The 23470-nt window shown below is 40.5% G+C and overlaps 1 protein-coding gene across 4 annotated transcripts; it reads left to right on the top strand.

Moving 5' to 3' along the window:
* The first annotated feature begins 416 nt into the window (after window positions 1-416).
* LOC309690338 (interleukin-1 receptor type 2-like) lies at window positions 417-22452 on the top strand. 4 transcript variants are annotated; one of them, XM_082507388.1, is made up of 10 exons: window positions 417-585; window positions 5797-5943; window positions 16178-16255; window positions 16652-16904; window positions 17422-17614; window positions 18021-18189; window positions 19856-19918; window positions 20097-20229; window positions 20333-20487; window positions 21437-22452. In XM_082507388.1, exons 3-10 carry the CDS (start codon window positions 16180-16182, stop codon window positions 21466-21468), a joined length of 1074 nt encoding a protein of 357 aa, XP_082363514.1. In that variant the 5' UTR covers window positions 417-585; window positions 5797-5943; window positions 16178-16179; the 3' UTR covers window positions 21469-22452. The 4 variants fall into 4 exon arrangements, with proteins under 4 accessions (XP_082363514.1, XP_082363513.1, XP_082363515.1 ...); XM_082507387.1 differs by lacking the exon at window positions 5797-5943; XM_082507389.1 differs by lacking the exons at window positions 417-585; window positions 5797-5943 and adding an exon at window positions 6012-6033.
* The last annotated feature ends 1018 nt before the right edge of the window (window positions 22453-23470 follow it).

Below are 23470 nucleotides of genomic sequence, written 5' to 3'. Positions count from 1 at the left end.
TCCCCAGAAACAGGCTAAAAAAAGCGCTCAAAGTGCAGCAGGACCATTAAAATCAAAGTTTAGCATAAGTTGAAACACATTTCACGGCTAAAGCTCGACGTTGTGTCAGGCTGACTCCCCGTGCAGCCACAAGAGGGCTCAGTGTGACCGTCATAACACGCAGAAATGTGGGAGACAGACGCACTCAGGCTGCTGGAACCACTTAACGTGACAGAAAACGGAAAAAAAAATCACACACAACAACAACAATTGCACTTAAAATAAAGATTGTTTTAACAAGAACTAAAAAGGTGCTCCACAGTAATTGGCGTGGAAGAGATCAGTGTATGTGTGAATCACCCGAACAGCACGCTCTCCTCCCAAAGATTGCCCAACATGTTAGGACATCATTTGGCTTTCAAAATATCTCCCAAAAAGGAAATTGCCACATGTGCTTAAGTCCTCACAGAAAGAGGAAGTATGAGCTGCGAAGGACACGTCTAAGATGAGATTTTTTTGTTTCCACCTTAAGATGTTTTTACAAGACTTTCACGTAAACTAAGGAGGCGGTTGCCTTGACAGAAGGACTGACATAACAGCAGTCTGGTGAGTTTCCTGTGTTAAACAATGGTATCTAACACCATAACATCAAAACCTCTGAACTCTAATCATCCATGATGCTTCTGCATGTGTGGCACTCAACACAGTCTCATTTCTAGATCAGTGTCATGTTGACCAACACAGATTTGGTACGAAGTCCTGTCGGTGACGTAAGCGCCAGACAGACTTTAACACATTTTTTTCTGTTCCTTCAAGAGACAGATTCAAATGATTTTCCTACTTTTAATGCTTTTACGTACATGTGCCCAGATATTTTACAAAAGCATTGCTCACTGGAGCCTGAAGTAAACCAACAGAGGACTCAGAAATAAAGAAAAAACACGTGATATTTATTTAAGCTACTTTCTTCTCACAAGCACACGCCCACAAACACGCTCACAAATGCAGTTGGCATGCTCCCTCTTAACCGGTGTCATTTAAACATGGCAGACCAGCGGCTGGATAAAGGATGGGAGTACAATGGTCAGTGTTGGGGAGTAACGGAATACATGTACCGCCGTTACGTATTTAGAATACAGTTACTTTGTTGAAGTAAATGGATTACACAGCAGAACTTTCCTGTTTCATATTGTGGCGGGTCAGGACTGTTTGGGTTTGGTTTGACAGCTATGTTCTGTTGTTCCAGGCGGCAGAGTTACGGTTGCCATGGTTACAGGGCGACACGCGCTCTCTCTGTGACTGTGTGTTTCCTGGGTGAGAGAGCGCCTTTTTGTTGTTGTTGTTGTGCTAAGCTAACAGGCAGAATGCTACAGGCATAGCCCTAAAGAATGTAGCCTTATGGGCAGTGTAGTCCGTGTTGCAGGGAGAATGGACTGCCATACCCGTTATGTGTCTGTGAGCGCGAGGAGGGAGAAAAAGGAGAGTGGAAAAGTAGTTATCGTAGCAGAAACGGGAGCGGGAAGCATGTAAATATAATAATAACCACTGCAGCCAAGAAGAGTGCCTGACGAGCCCAGTTGTAAGTAAGCTATTACGACTAGACTGTATGCTGTGTTCATGTTTTCCTCCGAAACAATAAGTTCCGTTGGAGCAGCCTTTCAACTCCTCTCTCTGTCTCTCGCTAGCAAACTTGACCCAGACAACAAAGTAAAGCTATTTTTCGGCTACGAGCCCAACACCAGAGGTCCCTTTACTATGGTTCGGACCCGCGGACCTTCAGTAACAGTAATAAATCACAGCAATAGTACATTCACGTAGTTGTAAAAAGCATGATAATATATTAAGTAATCCAAAGTATTCAGAATACGTTACTCTCATTGAGTGACGTAACGGAATACGTTACAGAATACATTTTGGGGCATGTATTCTGTAATCTGTAATGGAATACATTTTAAAAGTAACTTTCCCAACATTGCTGGTGGGATGTGGTGAAATCTTAAATTGTTTTAATGGCTCAGTGTGGGGAAAAGAATCATAAGTCACAATCATTTCTATTGAGAGCTCCAGTAGATTTTCTTAGTGTGCAGGCTGTAATCAACTGACCTGCTGCCCTCTGTGGATGTCCACAACTGCAAACTAACCTGTTTATCCTGCACTAACCTGTAGAGCAGGGGTGGGGAACTCCAGGCCTCGAGGACCGGTGTCCTGCAGGTTTTAGATGTGTCCTTGATCCACTTGGCACCGACACTGGCACTCGAGGCCCGGAGTTGCCTACCCCTGCTGTAGAGGATTGTCATGCAACCTTTAAATAACATGGTTCGTCTACTTCAGTTTGTTTTGCAGCACGTTTCACATATGAAAAAATATAATGTCTCATGTACAGACCCAATATCTGATTTAAAAACATTTGAAATTTCCAGTTTATGAAATATCACTTAGCAGCCCCTACCTTTACATCTAACCTCTCTCCTTCCTCTCCTCTCCTGTCCTGTCTTTCTTATCTTTCTCTATCTCTGAGTGACGTTAGCTCTCTTTCTTCTCTCTCCATCTGAAATACAACAGCTGAACCTTTAGCTAGACTGTGAGACAAACTGCACACAAACGGTTAAAAAGCGTTATTTCTTTTATAATCGCTCCTCTTCTGTAACGCTAGCTAGGCGCTGAGGTACTGATATTTATGTAAATGTAGTGAGTAAAAGCAAAAGGTTGCCAGAAAAAGAAATACTCAAGTAAAGTACAGATACCTGAAAATTGTAAATACAATATCACAAGTCACCAACAGTCTACACAGTGAGTAGGCAGAGAAAAAGGGAAAAAACCTTCAGGTTACTCACTTAAACAGAAAAGAGAACATTTGCTGCGTGAGCTCGGGATATGTCTCACTGCTGAATTGTAGCTTTGAACTGGTACACATTTCTCGCAGCACATCCTGTTTGAAAATGTGACATTTACTCAGGGATTGTACTCGATGTAGGGCTTGACTCATATCTTGACGAATGGCTGTGGCTCATGGGGATTCCTTTATCCACTGGGGAAGCCCGGGTGTGGCTTCACACCTCTGTATAATTGCTTTGGGCTTGACTCAAGAGACTTTAATTGAATTTCTGGAGGAATTTTTTTCCCCTTATCATTTGTTGCTTTGATGGACTACCTCATCTCAACTTTTTGAATGGGCTCTAGTTAGGACCCAGTATGTCCGGATTCTAGGTTATCTGAGTCAAGTGCCGAATACACAGATATGCTGAAGCATGTTTTAAGGATGCCTTCCTGTGGTTTGTGTGCTTTGACATTCACAAACACGTGGTTGCCTTATTAATGCTTTAATGCAGCGGTTCCCAAACTTCTTTTGCTGGGCCCCCCTTTGTTTTACATGAAAAATGTTCGCGCCCCCCACACGCACACGCATGCATGCACAAACACATCCTCCAACCACACACACCCATATTTTGCTCCATTGCGGTTTATTTCACACCTCAAACATTTAGTAAACAATTAAGCAAATACAAGTAAACTGCAATAAATAAACCACTAACTCTTTTATGCTACGTCCGCACCTACGCGGGTATTTTTGAAAACGCAGCTGTTTCATCCACACGTAAACGGCGTTTCGAATCAGCGAAAACTGAGATTTTCCTCCTTTTTTGCGTTTCCGTGTGGACGAGGAATACAGAGTTCGTCACGCAGCGTCAAAGGTATGTGCCTTTTTTCATGTCACGCTGTGCGCCACGTTATTGTTTACATGAGATGAATTGCAGAATGGCAGATAGAGACAAAATACTGTTAATCTGACTATCTGCAGGTTTTACACGCTTACATATAAACACGCAGTTACTGTCCCTCCATTTACAAAGGCAGAGGCGTCACGGTGTGATTATTTTACGTGTAGTTTTTTTTTTCCTGTGTAATAATATTCAACATTGCTATCAATACATTTTTCAAAAAATGCCTCTCTGTGCAAAATGGGTTTAAAAACATAAACAGCTGTTTGTCTCTGATTTAGACAGGGGGTTGTTATTTGGGTGTTTTTTTACAGTTTCTCTGAGCATCTTGGGATGAATCTGCTGGGACGTCTACTCCTTGGGAAGATTGGCAGTTGTCTTGAATGTTTTCCATTTCTGAATGATCTTTTCACTGCATAATGATGGACTTCATATTGTTTGGAAATGGCCTTATAACCCGTCTAATATTGACGGGCTGAAACAGTTGCTTCTCTGTGAACATTACTGATGTCTTTCCTCCTTTGCATTGTGTTGCACTCAGCATCAAGGCAATTAAACCTCTGCGATATTGATCTTGTCCGTTAAGTGGCAGAGGGGGGTGTTAATTAATTTCAGCTGCTTTGATGTTAAATTAAATACAGGTGCATTAGAGGGGCAACAGTGAAACAATGGCATCTTCCATAGAATAGCAGAATTGGTTAGTTCACCAGTGATGCTCAGTGCTTTTCACAGATGAGAGCAGGATCACCCTCAGCACATATGACAGACACTAAAGTGTCTGGAGAAGCTGTGGAGAAGAAGGTTTTGCTTGCTGTAACATCATCCAGCATGACCGGTTTGGCGGTGGGTCAGTGATAATCTGGGACATATCCATGAAGGGATACACAGACCTTTAGAGGACAGGCAATGGCACCCTGACTGCCGTTAACATGCCGAGTCCAAGGGTCCCTCTCCACCTGCGTCTCAGCTTGAGTCCATTGATTCGTCTCTGCAAGTGTGTGAGCACAATCCTGAATCCAAGAGTTCCAAACAAACAGCCTGAGTATAAGGGTCTCTGTCTTAAATGCAGATACCTGCTGAGCCTTCTGTGGAGTTCCTACATTGTTCCTACCCCCAAGCCTACACCAGGGTCTCCTTTGTTGTCAGCATCAGCCTTCTTGTTGTCAACCACCTGCTGCGACATGTGATTGCTCCATCTCAGCTCCTGGGCTCCCATCCATCTTTCAGCGTATTTCTGTCTCAGTGATCGCTGGCTTCCACACAAGCCTCTAGAGGAGTCCCCTCTCCTCCTTCAACACAGTCTCTCACTGAACCTCCACTGCTGGCATGTTGTCCATCTGCCTGACGTGTCCCATCACCAATGCCTGTCACCACTCAAACCATTAGAGGGTTTCAGTCACTGGTCTCTCAGGCAGCCCACAGAGTTGCTTTATCTGCACGATTGGCCACCTGGCCGGCCGTACGAACCGCCATCTTCCCCATGCTTGCCTCAATGCCGAGCTGATCCCAGAACTGTGTCTTGTGTGTTTGATTTTCTGGCTCCCTGCTTTTTCGCTTTTTGTTTGTAGTCCTGCTTTGGGGTCTCGTCCTCATTAAATCTGACAGTAAGGATATACAGTTTTTCTGCTTTCTGCTTCTTCTGGCTTAATCTTTTCAATTAGAACTATAATAGCGTGTATTTTCTTTTCCGCCAAAGTAAAATGAAGCGTTTTAAACATGCTTAGGGTGAATTTAGTTCTTCTGTTAATTCATTACATTATAGACATTTCTTTGAAAGCAAAGACTTTTTTTCTTTTGCGGAAAAAAACAACACAAAGATTTCACATTTCTTGCTGAAATCTTGCAACAGTTAAATATCCTGTGAATGAAAAGTGAGTTTTCAGTCATATTTAACGACAAATATAAATGTGCTTATGCTCTTGTAGACAATATGAGCAACTAAATATATTGTTTATATTTAACATCCGTGTTTATGTTATGGGCGTTTTTTCTGGTTAACAGTTAGTGAACCAGAATAAGTTATTTTTAGTTAACATAGCAGTGAGGGATTTGATTTCGGGAAGGTTTAGCTGATTTAACGCTGTGTTGAAATGCAAAGGAAGGAGAACAGAGAGCTGAGAGGTGCAATCCAAACACACTCTTCCTCCTCTGTGTCTGTGCGTCGTCCTGTGGAGGTGGAACAAAGCTGTTGAGTCACCGGCTGGGCAGCACGTTTGAGATTCCTCTCTGCATGCAAGGGTCAGAGGTGAGATTTCCTCTCTTAGGTCTGCCGTGTCGAGTAAACTGTCTCATCCTTCCTTCGCCTGTGTTGTGCCTCGGTGTCTCTTTTTCCTAGGTGAGTCAATATTTACCACTTACTTGTTCCTAAGCTGTTTATGTTCTTAATAATTTCTGACTTTTCTGGGGCAAACTCTGCCACTGAATGTGGCCTCGGTGCTCGAATTCTTAGAAATATGAGGTCTACCATTCGCCTGTTTACTTTTTCGAAAAAGTGCGTTTGTAATGTTTACCACAAAGGAGGCACACTTCCTTTCACACTATAGTAAAGATGCCCACTGCAGCCAACACAAATGTTTGATTTTTGAGCGATGGATAGATCTCATAGAGCAGGAATAGCAATACTGACACCTTTTTTCTTGTATAAAACTGACAGATGATGAGAAGAAAAAGGGACGATTTTCATGCCAAATCAAAAACCTCACATTAAAGGAGTGATTCATTTAGGTGCATTCTGGGTGGTTGTTCAGTGTGGGTTGTACTGTGCGGTTTTCTCGCAGTTTGTCATCTCCAAAGCTTATGTAGGAGTTCTTCCTGCATTACCGTGACTGAACTTTGTCAACATTTATAACAGGTTCCTGTAGCCACAGTGCTGTTTGTTTTGTGTGTTATCAGTACCCTGCACAAATATACCCAATGAAGGCTTTGATGACAGGAATGAGAGATTTGATTTAGGGAAGGTTTTTCTGATTTAATAATGTATTGAAATGCATATCGTCAAATCAGTTCAAGAGTTACACAGAGAGGCATTTGTTTGTCATGTTGTGCGGATATTTCAGCTTCTGTCCTTCCCCTTTAGACCTTTCTACCTCCCTCGGGAGTTTGGACAGTTATTTATAACTGTTATTTGTTTTAATCCAAGAGCAAATGTAGATGGCTGCTGCAGATGTAACATATGCACAGTGGTTTGGCTAGAAAATAAGAAAAAGTTGTGTGGGACTTCAGTCATTTTTCTGTTGTGTTAAAACAGGTTATTGCCCCATGTTTACATCAACTGTACATTGACTCTCCTGCTAAGAAAGAGGACACTGGATTTATTCTTTAGCATTATAAATGATGCATATGGGGATTAGTCAATACACTTGGTTCAGCTCTATAAACAGCAGCTTAAACACCAAGCTTGAACTGTGAACAATCCACCTGCAGATATTTTCATAAACAATAGCCTATGAATATTTCTGTGTTGAAAGAGCAGGGTGATGAGGGATAGGCTAGACTGATGCAGGAGGAAATTAAGCAAATTGTCAAATATTAGTATAAGGAGGAGAAAAGAGGAAATTGAAGCAGGCACAGCTTGCTTAAGGCAGGGACTGCAGGGAGTGTACACAGTGATTTGACAGCAAAGGGAAAAAAACAAAACACTTGTAGGCTTCAGCTTCTCATGTGGATACGCAGTATAATCCCTGAACAAAATCTTGTAATTCTGGAGCATTCATCTGCATTCCCAAGCCTGCAGTTTGTTCGAGTTTAATAATAATAATAATAATAATACATTTTATTTAAATAGCGCCTTTCAAAGCACCCAAGGACACTGTACAACAGATAAAAACTGGAAATATACACGATGATAAAAATAGAAGATAAAAGTTAAAACATACAGAAATTTAAGAATAGGCAATTTTAAACAGATGAGTTTTGAGGGTGGACTTAGGTGAGTGGCGGCCGGTGAGTAGCGGCAGCCAGTCGCGCCAGCGTTCACTCAACCGGAAGACCTGGCTCATTCACAGCTGTATGTTACTGCTGCTCTTAGAAACTGTGTTTACTTGGACATTTAGACCCTTCTACATTATGTTCTCTTGCATGTTTAAGGTAGATAGCTTAGAGGAAAAATAACAGAGCCACAATAGAAAAAAACGAGAGCAGCCTTCTCACAGAGGATTTCACCTCAAACCAAAAAGCACAAACAAATTACCATTTCACACTACCTGCAATATTGTTTCCACAATGTGAAAAAACACAGTCACACTATTCATGTTCTCAGGCTCGGCTGAAGGAAGGGTAACTCCCGTTGCTTTCCCTTTTTCAGAGCTAATTGAGTCATGTATTTTGATAACCTCCCACAAGCTCCATGTCTTAAACTTAAGCCATTAACCCTTGTTCAAGGATGGCACGGTTTCTGCAGGCTAGTTTTAGAAAACTATTCCATCACTATTTCTGAGACGTCTCCCTTTGCGCTCTTAAGGGCTGAAATGTCATTTATATTAGAAAATTCCCACATTGTTCGTCTCTTATCAGGCCAGCAGGGATGGTCATCCTCACATTTCCGGGAAGGCTTCCTCATACTGCATCTTTAATTTAAAACAGAATTTCTCAGACATGGTTAAAAATAACTTGGTTTAGCAAACATGAGAACAAGATTCAAAGTGTTCTTAAGGACAGCGTGTTTCCTTTCAGCTTGTGAAAATAGTCTGATCTGATGCTTAACAATCAAGAGGCGTGAGCATCCTGAATTAGAGTGCAGAAAATTCTCTGGGTGCAAATAAAAACCTAAATAATTAATAAATATAAAAATACAGATATTTGGTTAGGAAAGGCTATGCACACCATGAAATTCAGGTGGCGCTTGAGAATGCAAACACTATTTATTGGATTTAAAAGCAGCAACAGAAGGTAGAAACTTGGAGGTGCAAGAACAGGCGCACAGATTCTCCTCCTCTGCATATTTTAACAAATCCACAACAACTATACAAAGGAAAATAATCCAAAAGTCTTAGGCGTTATTTGAGCACACTAGGCTGTGTGCTCAAAGATAAATAAGTCATCTTTATGACTGACCTACAGGGTGTGTCAGTCTTGTGAGCAAGTTGTTACTTTTATTGCTGGTTGATGCGATTCATTGAAGATCTGGGTTTCAATTCTCCATTGAAATCACATCCTCTTCCCCTTAAAATAAAAAAAAGTTTGTTGTTTTAGCTTAGCTAAGGACTTTTTCATCATTCTAGGAACATGGAAATGTTAAAAAGCTGACATTTGCCACGTTTCTCCAAAACATTTCTGCGCTGTTCAAACTATTCACAAGATGGGGTTAAATGAGGTTAAAGGCAAATTGGAGGAAGAGCAAACTGAAATTGAGTAAACATGAACATTTAAATGAGTTAAAATACTGCTTAGAATTTTTTAAGGACAAACTTTAGCAACTTAATGTTGGTTTCGACTGATCAGTCAGTCAAAAAGATGAACCCTGAGCAGTGCTTGAGTATTGTGATATTTCCCTTCCTGAAGTCCAGAGTTTGTCTCCTACAGCTGCGAGCTGTTTGTTAACAGCAGTTGAAAGAACATTTTGTTGCTGTTGCACGTTTATCTGAATCACAACCGGAATCTGTATGTTTATGGTGACGCATACAAAGTTTGCAACCTCTGTTTAAAGCCAATCACTGCTGAGCTCACTGCTGTTTGTTTCCACATCATCCTTGATTTTAAATATTTGACTGCCCTACAGAAAGCACTTGTTGTTTCAGGCTCGTGCAGTTTTAAGCTGCTACACCAAACCTGCTGACAAACTAATTTAATTCCAACATAACATGGAATTGAAAGTAAAATCCTGAGCTACGCATGCACGTAAAGTGTCTGTCTTTTCCTGAGATGTTCGTGTTATCAGTACCTTGCACCTGTGACCGCTCTTCAGTGTATGTGGCAATCGCTGCCCTATAAACAGATGGACAAAGTTCACATGACTGAACAGATCTGTAGACCAAATGAACATTTAACCAAATGTAAACAGAAAACAGACGCTTGTTCCTCTCTGTCAGTTTGCTGTAGCGAAATTTAAACATTGCACAAATTTGGTCCGTTAGCGAGGCCCATTTCCCAACAGCTTCTGTAAGTTTTCTGCCATGCAAGCATTTTCAATAACACTGCTGTGGTTTACAACATACAGCTTGACTTTGTCCAATGAATGCAAACAGAAAAGGTCGTGCTGAAGATGATTAGCAGATTTTATAAACTGTAGATTATTGCTTTAAGATATCTTAAGATACGAAATGATTTCCAGCAGCCTTGCTCCTCTTGCACCCTTCCCTAAAGTGGTTATCAACACTATGATAACGATATTCTCATCAGCCATTCACTCCTTCCACCATCTGTTCCCAGAAGCAGACATCTTTAGTGCTGCTTGCTCTGGAAAAACTGCATCACTTTCTTGTTTTGTGCCTTGACTGAAACTTAATCGGGGAGGTTTAGATTCAAAATGCTTTCTGATTAATTCATCCAAAACTTTTATTAGTATTATTATTGTTATTATTGAACTCTAATGACATTATTCAGAATAGTCATTTATCTTATAGTGGGTCTTGGTACAACTGCTTAGTATTGGTGTTTTAGCTCCTGTCCCTTTAAGTCATTTTTGCTCTGATTGGCTACCCCTTGCAAACAAAAGGTCTGAACAGCAAGCGAGTGGATACACTGTGATCAAAGGCAGATTTGTGTGCCTCACGCCGGATTCATGGTCCTGTGTTAAATTGACTGAACGAGAATAGATCGAATTGAAGAGAAAACTTCACTATATAGCCTTTTGGCAGTGACAATACAAAGTAATGGAGGTGCACGATACACAAAAGTATAAATACTGTCATTGGCATCTGTGAAGGCTACATCATATGGGAGGTCTGCTGTGAACTGTGCATGGTGAAGCTAGCATGTCACAAGTCTGTCATAGCTGTGTGGCCCTTTGTAGATGGAGTGTGATCTCTGAATAACAGTCAAATAGCTCCCAGCGAATATTAAACAGTTATGAGCTATTATAGATGATCCCTTTCTACCTGATCTTGAAGATCTTAAAGTAGACCAAAGACTGAAAAAGAGTTTATCTCTACTTTTGTTTTACTGAGAACTATATTTAATGTGAGCTTCCACAGTTATTACAGAGTATTTATGAGGGGGAAAAAGCAAAATAAAGAGCATAAGGTGTCCGCTTGAAGTTTATTATTGACTGTAGCTGTAATAGTGCATAAACTGTAGATCTTGCAACACTGCCAATGACAAAAATGATAGAGAATTTCTCTTCCAAAAACCCAAATAGTGCTCAAAATAGGCAGATCTTGGCTGGGAAACCTGCTTCTTTCCTGCCAGGAAGCAATATTTTGAGCTGCACTGATTAGCCATTGTCTGCAGTTAAGGATGTTTCCAGTAATGTGTGAAAGTGGTACCAAGATAAGGTGCTGAAAAGTGTAATATTACACAACTATAAATCTATTTGGAGTTAAGGTGGTACACCACCATTTCACAAAGAGTGCATGTGTGGCTCTGAGTCATTCAAAAGTACAGTAAGAAAGAAAAAGTTAAGCGTCATCTGACTTTTGGTAAACATGAGCTCAGTCTGAATCCACTGCGCAGCCAACCTCTGGGATCCCTGACCTGCCCGCTGGTTTACACCTCCGGTGACTCACTCGTTTCTGTCTTCTTCAGCCTCATGTCTGCAGCGTGACCCGATGAACCAGTTCACTTCTTCCCACGCTCGCCCCTCTCTGCCTGAACTTGTCTAAATAGCTCAACTATGCACTGGAAGCAGACACAGATATTGGGTCTAAAATGAATTAAAATTCAGTTCTCCTTTTATACCTTGAAAATATTTTTTGTTTAAATCTAAAGACCACTTAGCCAACTTTATTTTAAGCCGTGCTTATTTTCCATTATTTGTTTTGCTTTTATGAACAAAAACTGAGTGAATATAAGCTTTAGATAGATGGAGCCTGCTTTTGCATGCCTGTTTCTCACAGTCAAAATGTTGTGAACCTTTTCTTCTTAGAAACGAGATTTCTTCAGAAGAGCTTCTGCTCAAAACAAACAACAACCACTTGAAAAGTGCACGTGTAATCGAGATCCTGTGCGGTTTGCATGCAGTGTAAAAAAACACAAGCCAACAATAAAAGCACTAATATTAGCCAAGTCTCGATACCAACCAATATTGCCTTTGACGGTTGGCCTGTGAACCCAGGATAACACTTATTGAAGGCACTGGCTTGTTTTTATCTGTGGTGTCACACTGCATACTGGTTACATTTTTCCCAGAAAGATGTGAAACATTTTGATGAAACAAAACTAAACAAACACCACTCAGTGTTAAGACACGTTCACAGCGTTCACTGGAGCCCTCTTTAACCACAAGCAATCTCCCATTCATTATAGTTTTCCCATCAGCAGTAGCTCTTCCTGTATCGTGATACACAGGTGAGAATTTTGAGGTTTCGATCATTTCCTTTCCTTCTTCCCACAGCAGCTGCACACATTTCGTTGCTACTGTGTTCTTCTAAAAGCCTTTGCTTGCCTTGGTGCAGATTGTCAAAACTTACCATACCGATTTGTGATATTATGTACCAATTTATTTCTTTTTACTTAAAATTGCAAACGACTCAAGATGTGCTGATAGATTCATTATCGGACCATCGCGAAACATCGGGTAGACAATGCAATGAAATCATGGTCATATACACTAAAAACAGTTTCTGCCCCAAAGCTGTTAAAGCATTATAAACGTTTTTAAATTACTACTGATGGGAGGGGGGGACAATATCATGAAAGCCGGGACTGGCACACACATTTGTTTAATATCTGTCATTTTTTTAAATTTATATTTCCTTTTATTTTTTTCTATATTTTATCACCTTTTCAACACAGAAAAGCACTGCACTTGTTTTGTGTGAAGTTTCCACACTATCTGCAGCTACAGACTCTGCGGGTGTGAAGTCACACAATGTTAGAAAAAAAATCTCATTAAATCTCATCTGAACGTGACCTCATACAGAGTATTACAGCTGCTGTTTCAACCAGTTCAAGCATGTATGCTAAACTACTATTCATACAGAGTTTCAGAAGATGGGTGGATGAAGTCGGTGGGGGTGAGGGGAATTTATGAAACAATTGAGATTTTATTTTAACTGCTTGTGTGCTGTTAATGACAGGTTTCTGTACCATATTTAGGAAAGCAATGTTTTGTTTTGTTTTTTCCTCTGGCGCTTTCCAACCACATCCATGCAAATAATTCAATAGGAAGTTAAAACCAGCAGTAACAGTCATTTTGGATCAAACATGAATGGATCTGTTAAGATGTTAATCACTCAGTAAATCAGCATGTTTGATTCAGATCCATGTAGAAAATGTACCGAGTAAGTCACTCCTTACTCAGTACACTCATGTCTGCCTTCTGCTTTAGTCGTGTACTTTAATTGTAACTGAACCTGATGACTGGACTCATGACTGGACTGATTGTGTAATACCAGTACTAGTTCAGTGAAAGGCTGGTAATATGTAATTCTAAGTTAAATGCCATTTTCTCTGGTCTTCTATTGGTTTTAATAATTGCCCAGACATATGCGTAAACCACACTGAACTGATGAGAAAACCATGCACATTTATGCAAACTCATGAACTGATGTCAGCCAGAAGAAACAAGGTGCTCAGGTGTGAAAAAACCCAGATGTTGCTTCTAACGGCACTTAAAGCTGGTACTGAATTCCTGGGAAGATTTTAAATTTTATTGCTTCTTTATTAGAAAATGTCATATGCTGGGCTTCAACTCAGATTCTCTGGAACTTTCAGTCACAGGAGCTGATTCAGGGAACTAAAAGGTCCCTTCAATCCACTGTTTTTACACATGGGAACTAAGTTACGGTTACTTTCACACAAAAGCTGGTGAAGCAAGACCATCCCTCTGGCTTGTTGGGAGGTGTGGGCGTGTTTATTTCTGCTTGAAAAAGTAACTGCTGGGACCGTAACATTTTACTTCTCTGATTCACTGCCGTGGTTGTAACAAGCACTGCACCTTCTTTACATTCGCCCTCGCTCTCACTCGACCACACCCTGCCCTTCTGTCTGTGTCCCTGTCGCCTCCAGAATGTTTTCATAGAGGTGGCCATACAGGGGTGACACACCATAAAACCAGAATTTCCAGTTTTAATATGCTGTCGGCAAATATAGTTTACTTGAAAAAGTATGACAAAGAGCAAAATGAATGTTCTGCCTGGTTAATTGTCGATATCAGCTGATATCACTAAGAATAGGTACATATCAAAACCAAATAAGATTTTAAAATCCATAATAATCTGTTTTGATTGATTGATTGATTGATTGATTGATTGATTGATTGATTGATTGATTGATTGATTGGAAGTCTCAACCATTGTTTTAATGATTCTCAGCAGAGCCGAGCAGAAGCATCGGCTCTCCCAGAATGGAGTTATCCTTTAACCCTGGAGAAACCATGGGGTCAAATTTGACCCCATGGTTTCCCTAGTAAGCCAATGGGGTCGGCTCTGGCCCCATTGGTTCTCCAGGGTTAAGAGCAAACTTGGTCAGGAAAGACAAATAAATATTACAATCATATAAGAATTAGAATCATAAATATTAGATCAGGCAAGAGTGTGAACTGTTGCCTGTCTCTATGTTATGTTATGCCCTGAGATGCACCAGTGATCTGTCCAGGGATTTGCACCAGCTTGTCTGCAACCTTATTACATTATTACCAACATAGGGCAGTCTTGCCCGGAGGCACTAAGGCGGGGCAGCAAATTTTGGGGGTTGCCCAGCGACCCCCTTGGTGGCACCCCTGCCCTGTACAGGCCCACATTTTGCACCTTTTGAAGACAAACTCTGGTTTATCTGCTTGTAAACACAGTCCCTGCTTACATGTTGTTTAAAACTAGATCAAATGTTCAGTGCCAAACACAACGGGCTAAACAGCCGCAATCTGTCGAGGTTACCAGGTTACCTCACTATGTGTAAACAACCACATTAAAACTACGGACGCATGCAGTTAAATCAAATCGGTCTCAGCGCGCACTTTTTTACTACAAGCCACATTCACATTCATATTCGTACAACACTTTAACAGTCATAATCACACTCGCACTCATCACGGTGGATGCGATAGGAGCAATTGTGGGTTTCAGTAAACCAATGACCATATTAAAGTGGGATTTGTTATTTGTTATTTTATTTAGTTCAAATTGTGGTGCTTTTATTTTGAAGGTCAAGCTTGCCTGCGTAAACAATCATTACACTGCATGTGTGTGTAAGTGGGCGTAGGCTACCGATGTGCCAAAAAGTGATCGTCTGCCAAAAACTGATTTCTGGCATTTGCCAAAAAGTAATTACAAGTATTTAAACTGCCATGAATAAACTTTTGGCCTTTAAACAGCGAAGCATATCAAATGTATCCCTCAATAATATAAAATAAGTCATCTTGAGCCACAAAACAACATTGGTATCACAAGCTAGAAGCCGCAGTCAGTTTTTGACAAAGTGACTAAGAGGATAGCAGAAATTGCAACTATATAACAATAGTTCCATAAAGATATTTTTAGTGGCCAAAAGGGGACTGGATTGGTTTTAATGTTGGTACAATAACGCAGAGTCATAAAGATACTTAAAAAACAGGTCATTTTAAAATTTTATATATAACCCCGTAAACCCTGTTCACTAAAATCTACTTACCAATATAAGTAAAGACATTACACATCAAAACAAACAAACAAAAAAACACACACACGGCAACACTGGAAATCAGTTTTTGGCAAACGATCACTTTTGTGCTCGTTAAAAAGTTTGGGCAACCAAACTGTTCTAGAAGTGGATAATTGTAAAGAAACCTCGGAAGAATGGCGACTATCTTTGTTTATCTTAGTAAACTTTATTTTATGTGTTTTTGGCGAACTAATGGAGGCTTGGGTTGTGCATTTACTTAGTCCCACTTGACACTTTACTGTCTGGGGGTATGATTTGCATAGCAACAAATCTGATGTCGTCCGACACTCATACAAATTCACCAGTTTTAATTCAGTTCCTCCTGAGGGGTTAATACATTCCATGCAAAAATGTAGAGGCTGGCCAAGGGAGCAACACTTAACACTGGACTGTTATCAGGAATTCTGGGTCTGCTTCCAGTCATAAAGCATTACGCAGCATTTTGGCTTACACACGCAGCTCCTCAAATACCAGAGCGCTAGTCATTCACGATCAAGAGAAGGAGCTAGATGGCGTGAGAAAGGAGAAGTGAGCAGGAGAGAGAAAATATCAGGCAGTGTACAGTTAGCTCTTTCAGTTTCTCTGGTTTTTGCTGGATTTTAAAGGCTCTTGGGCTTTTCACATTCTCTGGATGTAATTTAAAGACGCAGGAAGACCTGGCACTAGGTCAGCTGATTTCCATTTCAGGTTTTTGCTGTGACTCTTAGCATGTTCACTTCTAAATGTTCTGTATCTTTGTTTTTCAGCCATGGGTTCAAGTTCAACACTGGCAAGCCTTGTGTTTTTCCTTGGTTTGTGTGGAATCTGTAGCGGATTTGAACAGGGTGAGCTGAGTAACACTGCTTCACACACACACACACACACACACACACACACACACACTGAACACATTAACAAATTTTTAAATGTTTCTGTAAATTTATCATATGTCATGTTTTTGCCAAGCTGCAGTTTGAGCCACTAGCATGATCTGAAGTATTTTATTGCCCTCTTGTGGCCAGGGATAGAATTACAACAACACTGATTTTTAACTCTGCTTGGGAAAGTTCAAGTAAAAACACATGGAGCAGGAAATATGTCACATCTCAGTTCAGTTCAGTTCAATTCAATTAATTTCAAACAAATAACAACATTATATTTGACTTTGAAATGTTTGATTTCTCAGCAATAAAAGGTTAAATAACTATTTTCTCTATTCCACACTTACATGTATGTTGCAGAGAACTGTACTGACTACAAACTCCAGTTTGAGAGGGTTTTCTCTGTTCCTGGAGATGTGGCTATGCTGAGAAGCACACTGGTGTCCTCAGACGTCTTTGATTTCAAAACTGTCCCGTACAACATCACGTGGTACAACTCGGTGTCAGGCCAAGAAATCAGCAGTCAGACTGGTCACATCCTGGTGCACGAGGAGACTCTGTGGATTCTCAATGTAACCATGAATGACAGTGGGGATTATGTGACCATACTGAGGTAGGAAGCACTAGTAGAAGTAGAAATATTAGAAATGAGTAGAACACAGTATTAATTTACACCTTACACAACTCATCGAACTGCCTCCATGATCTATCAGTAATCACAGTGAACACAGAGTGGTTTATGGCTTTTACTGTATTGGAAATTATAATAGGAGAATGACGAAACCGCCCACATCTCAGTACTTTCAAACACTTTTATTCCAATTGCCGTTCACACACGGGCTGCAGCTTTGCAGCTTGCAGCCACACACTCCAACAACAACAACCGGATTCCGCTCAGGTGCGTCCGCCTCCCGTGCAGCGGCACTGCTGCAATATTATCTATCCCCAACACAGAATTAGATTTAGATTTTCAAAATCTAAGATCAAGATCCCTTACAATTCCAACAAATTTAATATGAATATTGTTTGATTTTTGACTGTGAAGAAGGTCAAACAATGACCGTCACTGCCAGGGCGAGTGTGCCCAATTATCTATTCATTTATAATATTTCTGCTTAATTTCCCAACAGGACTCCTTCCCACTGCTACAGGCAGGCCAGCCGACTGGTGGTGGATGAAAGACCTACAGGAGAATGTGGAAGGCCGAGGAAAGCTTATCAGCCACTTACAAAAGGAGTCACTGACAATCTGAGCTGCCCTCTGAAGAACGAAATGAATAAGCTGAACAGCTACAACATCTCTTCCTCCATCAAGTGGTACAGAGTGAGTTCTCCAGAATTGTTGTTGAGTGCTGCATGAAACCTAATGGTTTTAATGGAGAGACTGCACAGTAGCTGCAGCCTCAACTATTTACTACCACTATTCCAACTTCTATCAATACCAGGAATGTATTGAAACTCTGGGGAGATACAAGTGTTTAAAAATTGCAATTTGACTGACAGCAGATCCCAGTCTCGGTGTGTTTGTGTGCGTGCCCTTTAATTTTGTGGAAGGGAAACAAACAGTTTAATAATATTAAAAATCATGGAACTCTTTAAATGTCTATCTGAACAGATTAGGAGCATCAAAACTATCCCAGTGGCTGTAAACTGTTCTCCAATTTAAATAGTTAACATTTTTCTTCATGCATTGTTAATTTGAAAAAAGACTTATGCGTTTCTCCCTCTAGGGTTGTGACCCCATAGAGGACGGAACAGGCAGCTATGAGTACTGGGGTACCAGACTGAAAATTACCAGTGTGGACCTTCAACACAAAGGCACTTATACCTGTACTCTGACATTCACCCTGGGTGGCATCAAAGGATCTGTGTCAGAGACTATTAGCGCAGAGGTCAAAGGTGAGATTGTAGATTAAGAGAAACACTGAAATGAAGTGAGGGGGCTATGAAGTGGATGAAGTGTGGAAGGGCAGTTGGTCCAGATGACATACTTTTGTATGCTAGGAGAGGAACTTTGGCTCTGAATGACGTAGTCAGGAATGGTGAAGAAGTATGTGAGGGAGGCCATGTATGAGGACAACGAGACAGTGGTGCGGGGCGCATTCGAAGTGATAGAAGGTGTTTAAGGTGGGGGTGGGACCAGGGATTGACCATGCTGTTTGCGATAGTGATGGACAGGCTGAAGATGAGGTCAGACAGGATTATGATGATGTGAATTATGATGTTTGCAGACCTGTAGTGAGAGCAGGGAGCAGGTGGAAGACAACCTAGAGCAATGGAAGTATTGACTGGAGGGAAGATAATGATAATGGCGGTTTGGAGATGGTGGCAATGATAAAGAGACAGGAGGCCGAGCTGGGGGATTTGAAGATCTATATAGGTTTATACTGGGTGTGACAAAAATGATTAAGATTAGCATTGAACATATCAGAGAGGCTGCTAATGTTAACAGTTTGGAGATAAATGTAAAGAGGAAAGGCTGGGATGGTTTGGACGCATGCAGAGGAGGGAAATGGGCTATGTTAGACATATAATGCTGAGGATGAGCATCCAGGCAGGAGGAAAAGAGGTAGAACACAGAGAAGATTCATGGATGTAGTGAAGGAGGGCATGTGGAGGGTGGGTGTGACAGAAAGGGGCAATAGGGATAGGGCGAGATAGAGGCAGATGATCTGCTGTGGCGCCCCATGAAGGGAGCAGCTGAAAAAAGAGGAAGAAGACAACAGAGTGATTTTTTTTTTGTCCATATGTAAAGATGAATTATAAAATAACAGTGATGATACAATAAGTAACTGTATAGATGTGCACAATGCTCTTCAGTCATAAAGCTGGTATTTCCGAGCACTCAACTTGGTTTTCATTTACTTGGGTTTGACTGTGTCATAATTATCCCCCGCTAAGCCTCATGTAGCTTATAGGTTAGCACCTAGATACCTCAAATTATGATTCACAGATTCACTTAGTGAAAATTGTTATGTTATATCTTGAACAAGCATGTGGCACAAGACGGGGAAATACAAAACAAAAACTGTGTTTGCCTTGGGCTACACAAGATAAAGACCTCGTCAGGAGCCCCCACACAGCTGAGAAGGGCAGCTGTGTCTTTGTTCTGTTATTCAAGCAAGGTTTATGTTTGACTGCTAACTGACCGTGATATCCACTTCAGTTAGTCAGGCATATACAGTAACGCCCTCAAACACAAACAAAACAGAACAGAACAGCTCCCAAACACTTGCAAGCGAGCTGAGGTATCGTGACTTCTATACTGAGCGCAGTTGAAAGGACAGAATCACGGTTGCCCAACACATCCCAGCCCAAAGGCCTCAAAGACTATCTTGACACTACTGTACGTTGACAAAAATCCGGTGAAAAAAGCATAATCGCTTCATTTTAACAATAAAAATAATAACAGAAAAAGAAACATCAGTTGTGTTAGTAATAATGGTTTCTTAGGTTTGCTTACTGTAAAACTGTGAAAGAGAAATATGATTCAATTTCCATTATATCTTTGTGATTATTCAACCTCTACTGTAAGATACACAGTATTTGATGTTCTCTGTTTCAGGGGATTACTCTTTGGTTCCACAAGTGCATGAACCCTCCAATGATGTAATCAAAGCACAGAGCGGTAAGTCCTCTAAGATCTTCTGAGAAATGTGGTGTTCTGTTGATTTCATATTTATGTATCTCAGGCTTCATTTAGGCCAACATATTGGGTTGAAAGTCACAGACTTCTGCAGGGAGAGTAAATGCTAAATATACAGTTTCATGTTTATACTGAGTCACTGTTTTGCGCATGTTTTCAGGGTACAACTTCAGTAAAAGGTGCCTGGTGTTTGTGCCGGGTGTTGGGAAGCCTATCGTTGATATTTATTGGTTGGACAAAGATGGATTCTTTGAGACTAACACCTCTCACCGTGTCCACATGTTAGAACAGCGGTCAGTACCTTAAATCTCCATCAATTTGTTTTATTTGCTTACTTTTGAGAACGTTGAGACTTTTGGGAATTTTAGGACGATCTCATCTCATTGTCTTCAACAGTTTGTTGCCCCAAGATGGCTCCAGTAAAGGTGCGTGGTTAGAGACCTGGCTGATATTTTCTGAGCTGAAGGAGGAGGACTTCAACATAAACTACACCTGCCGTGCGTACAGTGACAGGGGCTTTCCTGAAAGATATTTCAGTCTGCAACCAGCAGGTAAAAACATTATATCTCACCTAATGTTGCTTACTAACCTTGAGGACTAGTGTATGTTCTCCCAATCAGTTAATCAAGTAATCTTTTCTCTAAAATATGAAAAAGAAAGAAGTCAAACTGACTGGTCAGTAGGTGGTGATTTCTCTTATACCAAACAGAGCTTCAGAGCAGCTTAGGACTGCAGTGCAAGTTACCATGGCGATGTACTCCAGTAAGAAGCGACCCTTCGTAACAGTGAAAAACCTGGATTTGAGTTTAGTGAAGTTACCTCACTAAACTCAAACCATGCTTTGTGTAACAGTCCTCAAAGTGTGAACGAGCACAATGTAAAAAAACTTTTTGAATAACATCCAGTCAGTGAAAAAATTATTAACATTTAATCCACCAAAGCATTTCTATTAACTTCTTTTATTCATGTTGACTAGTTTTATATTATTTCACATGGGATAACTTTATTACCATGACAACAGATGTTCACGGTAAATAAACTCCCAGTCAGACTAATCACAGGTCTCAGCACAACGAACTTTTAACTACAAAATATTAAAGAAGTCTATATCCAAAACATTATCTGTAGAAGATATTTATAAACTGTTACAAAGAGTTATGATTATTGTTTAAGCTTTTTATTTATTTAGTTTATTTCATCACTGCAGTCGGCACGCTTTGAAAGGACCAACCTGAATTGGACTGCAAGTCTTTGTTCAAAGTGATAATAAGACAGGAAAAATGTTAGCATAATTTAAACATCTATTTAATATCAATAATTACACCAGATGCAACATTTTCATTAAGGGAATTGTGCCAGCTTTGAATGATGATCTTTTTTATGAAACTGAAAAATAAAATAAACTAAAGGGAAAACTGTTGTAAAGTAAATCAAATGTTACATTTTTAAGGTTCACTCGCTTTTTTGACATTTAATTCTCTTGGTTGTTCATCTCCCCAGATTCAAACATCACCGTTGTAACTGGTGCCTGACTGTAACGCACAGTAACCAAACTGATGCATCAGCAAAGTACTCCATCTTTATCAGGTTTGCCTGTAAAATCCACTTATAATGGCTGCTAACCAGCAAATGAATAATTTTATGTTAATTATTGAGGTTGTAGTTTGCAGTGGGGATTTACTGGAATGAATTAACCAAATATAAACAATGTTTTCTTTGTAACGTGGGAAAAATGTAATAGAGCTGTTGTGTTGTACTGCACAAGATATTACTACTGCAATCAGTGTCCACTGTATATACACATATATATATGCAATAAATATTCTGAGCATGTTGTTCAGTAGACGAGTGTTGTGTTAATTTACAAACCTTTATATCTACACATTTAAACGGCAAACCTAGCTATCCTAAAAGAAAGTGGTTTGAGAAAATCTTCAAGGTGACCTGAATGTTTGACTTAGTGCAATGTACCAGTCATGATGTTTTGTTGCTATAAGTTCATAGGTGGTAGTGAGACAATCTTTCTTATATGTGTAGTCACACCTGAAAATGAATTGATATTACAGGGCCATCGTTACATGTGTTATGAAAATTATCACTGAACACTTGGACATTTGCTGGGTTAATGAAGTCCACTGAGCAGGTTGGGGAGGAGAGGATGTTGTCTAAGCTAACATCCATCATGGACAGCCCCTCCCACCCCTGCATGAGACTGTACGAGCACTGAGCAGCTCGTTCGACAGTAGACGTTTACACCCACGGTGTAGGAAGGAGCGCTACCAACAGGTCATTCTTACCAACAGCTGTCAGACTCTGTAACACAGTTTAACAATTTTTTGGTTATCTTACTCATCAGCTTGTTTGTTCACTGTACATGCATACGAACTTCAGTTGCTTATGTGTATAGGACCACTTTGTGTCTTGCATTTATATTTTATATCCCTCTTGCTATAAGATCTGTGTAACCACCAAATTTTCTTATTTGTGGGATAATAAAGGTTTATTCTATTCTATTACCAAGGTGAGCTGACTCTGATGTAATATCTGTCCTGCTGTCCACATCATCCTCCACATGAGAGACCCTGCAAACCCGTCATCGTTCGGCAGGATGTGACACAGAGCAGTGGGCAAACAGACCCAAACATTTCACAGGAAAAGGTTTTCGAGTGGGATCTACGGAAACTTGTTTTCACCATTTTAAAAAAATTCCAACCATAATATTTGGGGTTATTAGCTCACAATTCCTTGTTAGGTGTCTCACAATTTTTACTTAACCCCTAAGTTTTAGCTAGTAAATTGAAATTTTGAAGTCCCTAATTTGACATTTTGATGCCTAGTATTTTTTCATTGGCAGAAAAAGGCTTCCATAACGAGCCCTTGTGTACAGTGCAGGCAGTGTCCCTATTCCACAAATGTAAGAGTGCCTCATTTTCTACAGTGTGAATTTCCAGAGAATAAATGTGATTCATCTGCAGAGCACAAGCAGTTTTAAACAGTTCTGTGGTTCTGAGTACCACAGAGGCCTATAAAAACAAGGCCATGGAAACAGTCACCTAATTTTAAAACCACATCCTTGTTTGCCCTGTTTCACATACATCCAGTAAAGGGCAGATATAGACAATCAAACACCGCCACACCAACATCTAACTGCCTGACTGACTTTGTACTGTAACAGGGGAAAGCACACAGACACAGAGAGAAACACGCAGTCCACACAGAAAGTTCTCGATTCATCCTCTCCCCAGAAACAGGCTAAAAAAAGCGCTCAAAGTGCAGCAGGACCATTAAAATCAAAGTTTAGCATAAGTTGAAACACATTTCACGGCTAAAGCTCGACGTTGTGTCAGGCTGACTCCCCGTGCAGCCACAAGAGGGCTCAGTGTGACCGTCATAACACGCAGAAATGTGGGAGACAGACGCACTCAGGCTGCTGGAACCACTTAACGTGACAGAAAACGGAAAAAAAAATCACACACAACAACAACAATTGCACTTAAAATAAAGATTGTTTTAACAAGAACTAAAAAGGTGCTC

This window comes from Aulonocara stuartgranti (assembly GCF_965226115.1).
Source record: "Aulonocara stuartgranti genome assembly, chromosome: 16".
Lineage (NCBI taxonomy): Eukaryota > Metazoa > Chordata > Actinopteri > Cichliformes > Cichlidae > Aulonocara > Aulonocara stuartgranti.
Note: the sequence above shows the minus strand (reverse complement) of the source record. Positions and strands in the feature narration are given on the sequence as shown.

What these genes read in the sequence shown, in the direction of transcription:
- LOC309690338 (XM_082507387.1), top strand. Translation starts at nt 16,180, where the DNA reads ATGGGTTCAAGTTCAACACTGGCAAGCCTTGTGTTTTTCCTTGGTTTG. An exon ending in CTGTAGCGGATTTGAACAGG is followed by an intron (nt 16,256 to 16,651) that starts GTGAGCTGAGTA and finishes TGTATGTTGCAG; the next exon opens with AGAACTGTACTGACTACAAA. An exon ending in TTTCAGTCTGCAACCAGCAG is followed by an intron (nt 20,488 to 21,436) that starts GTAAAAACATTA and finishes TCATCTCCCCAG; the next exon opens with ATTCAAACATCACCGTTGTA.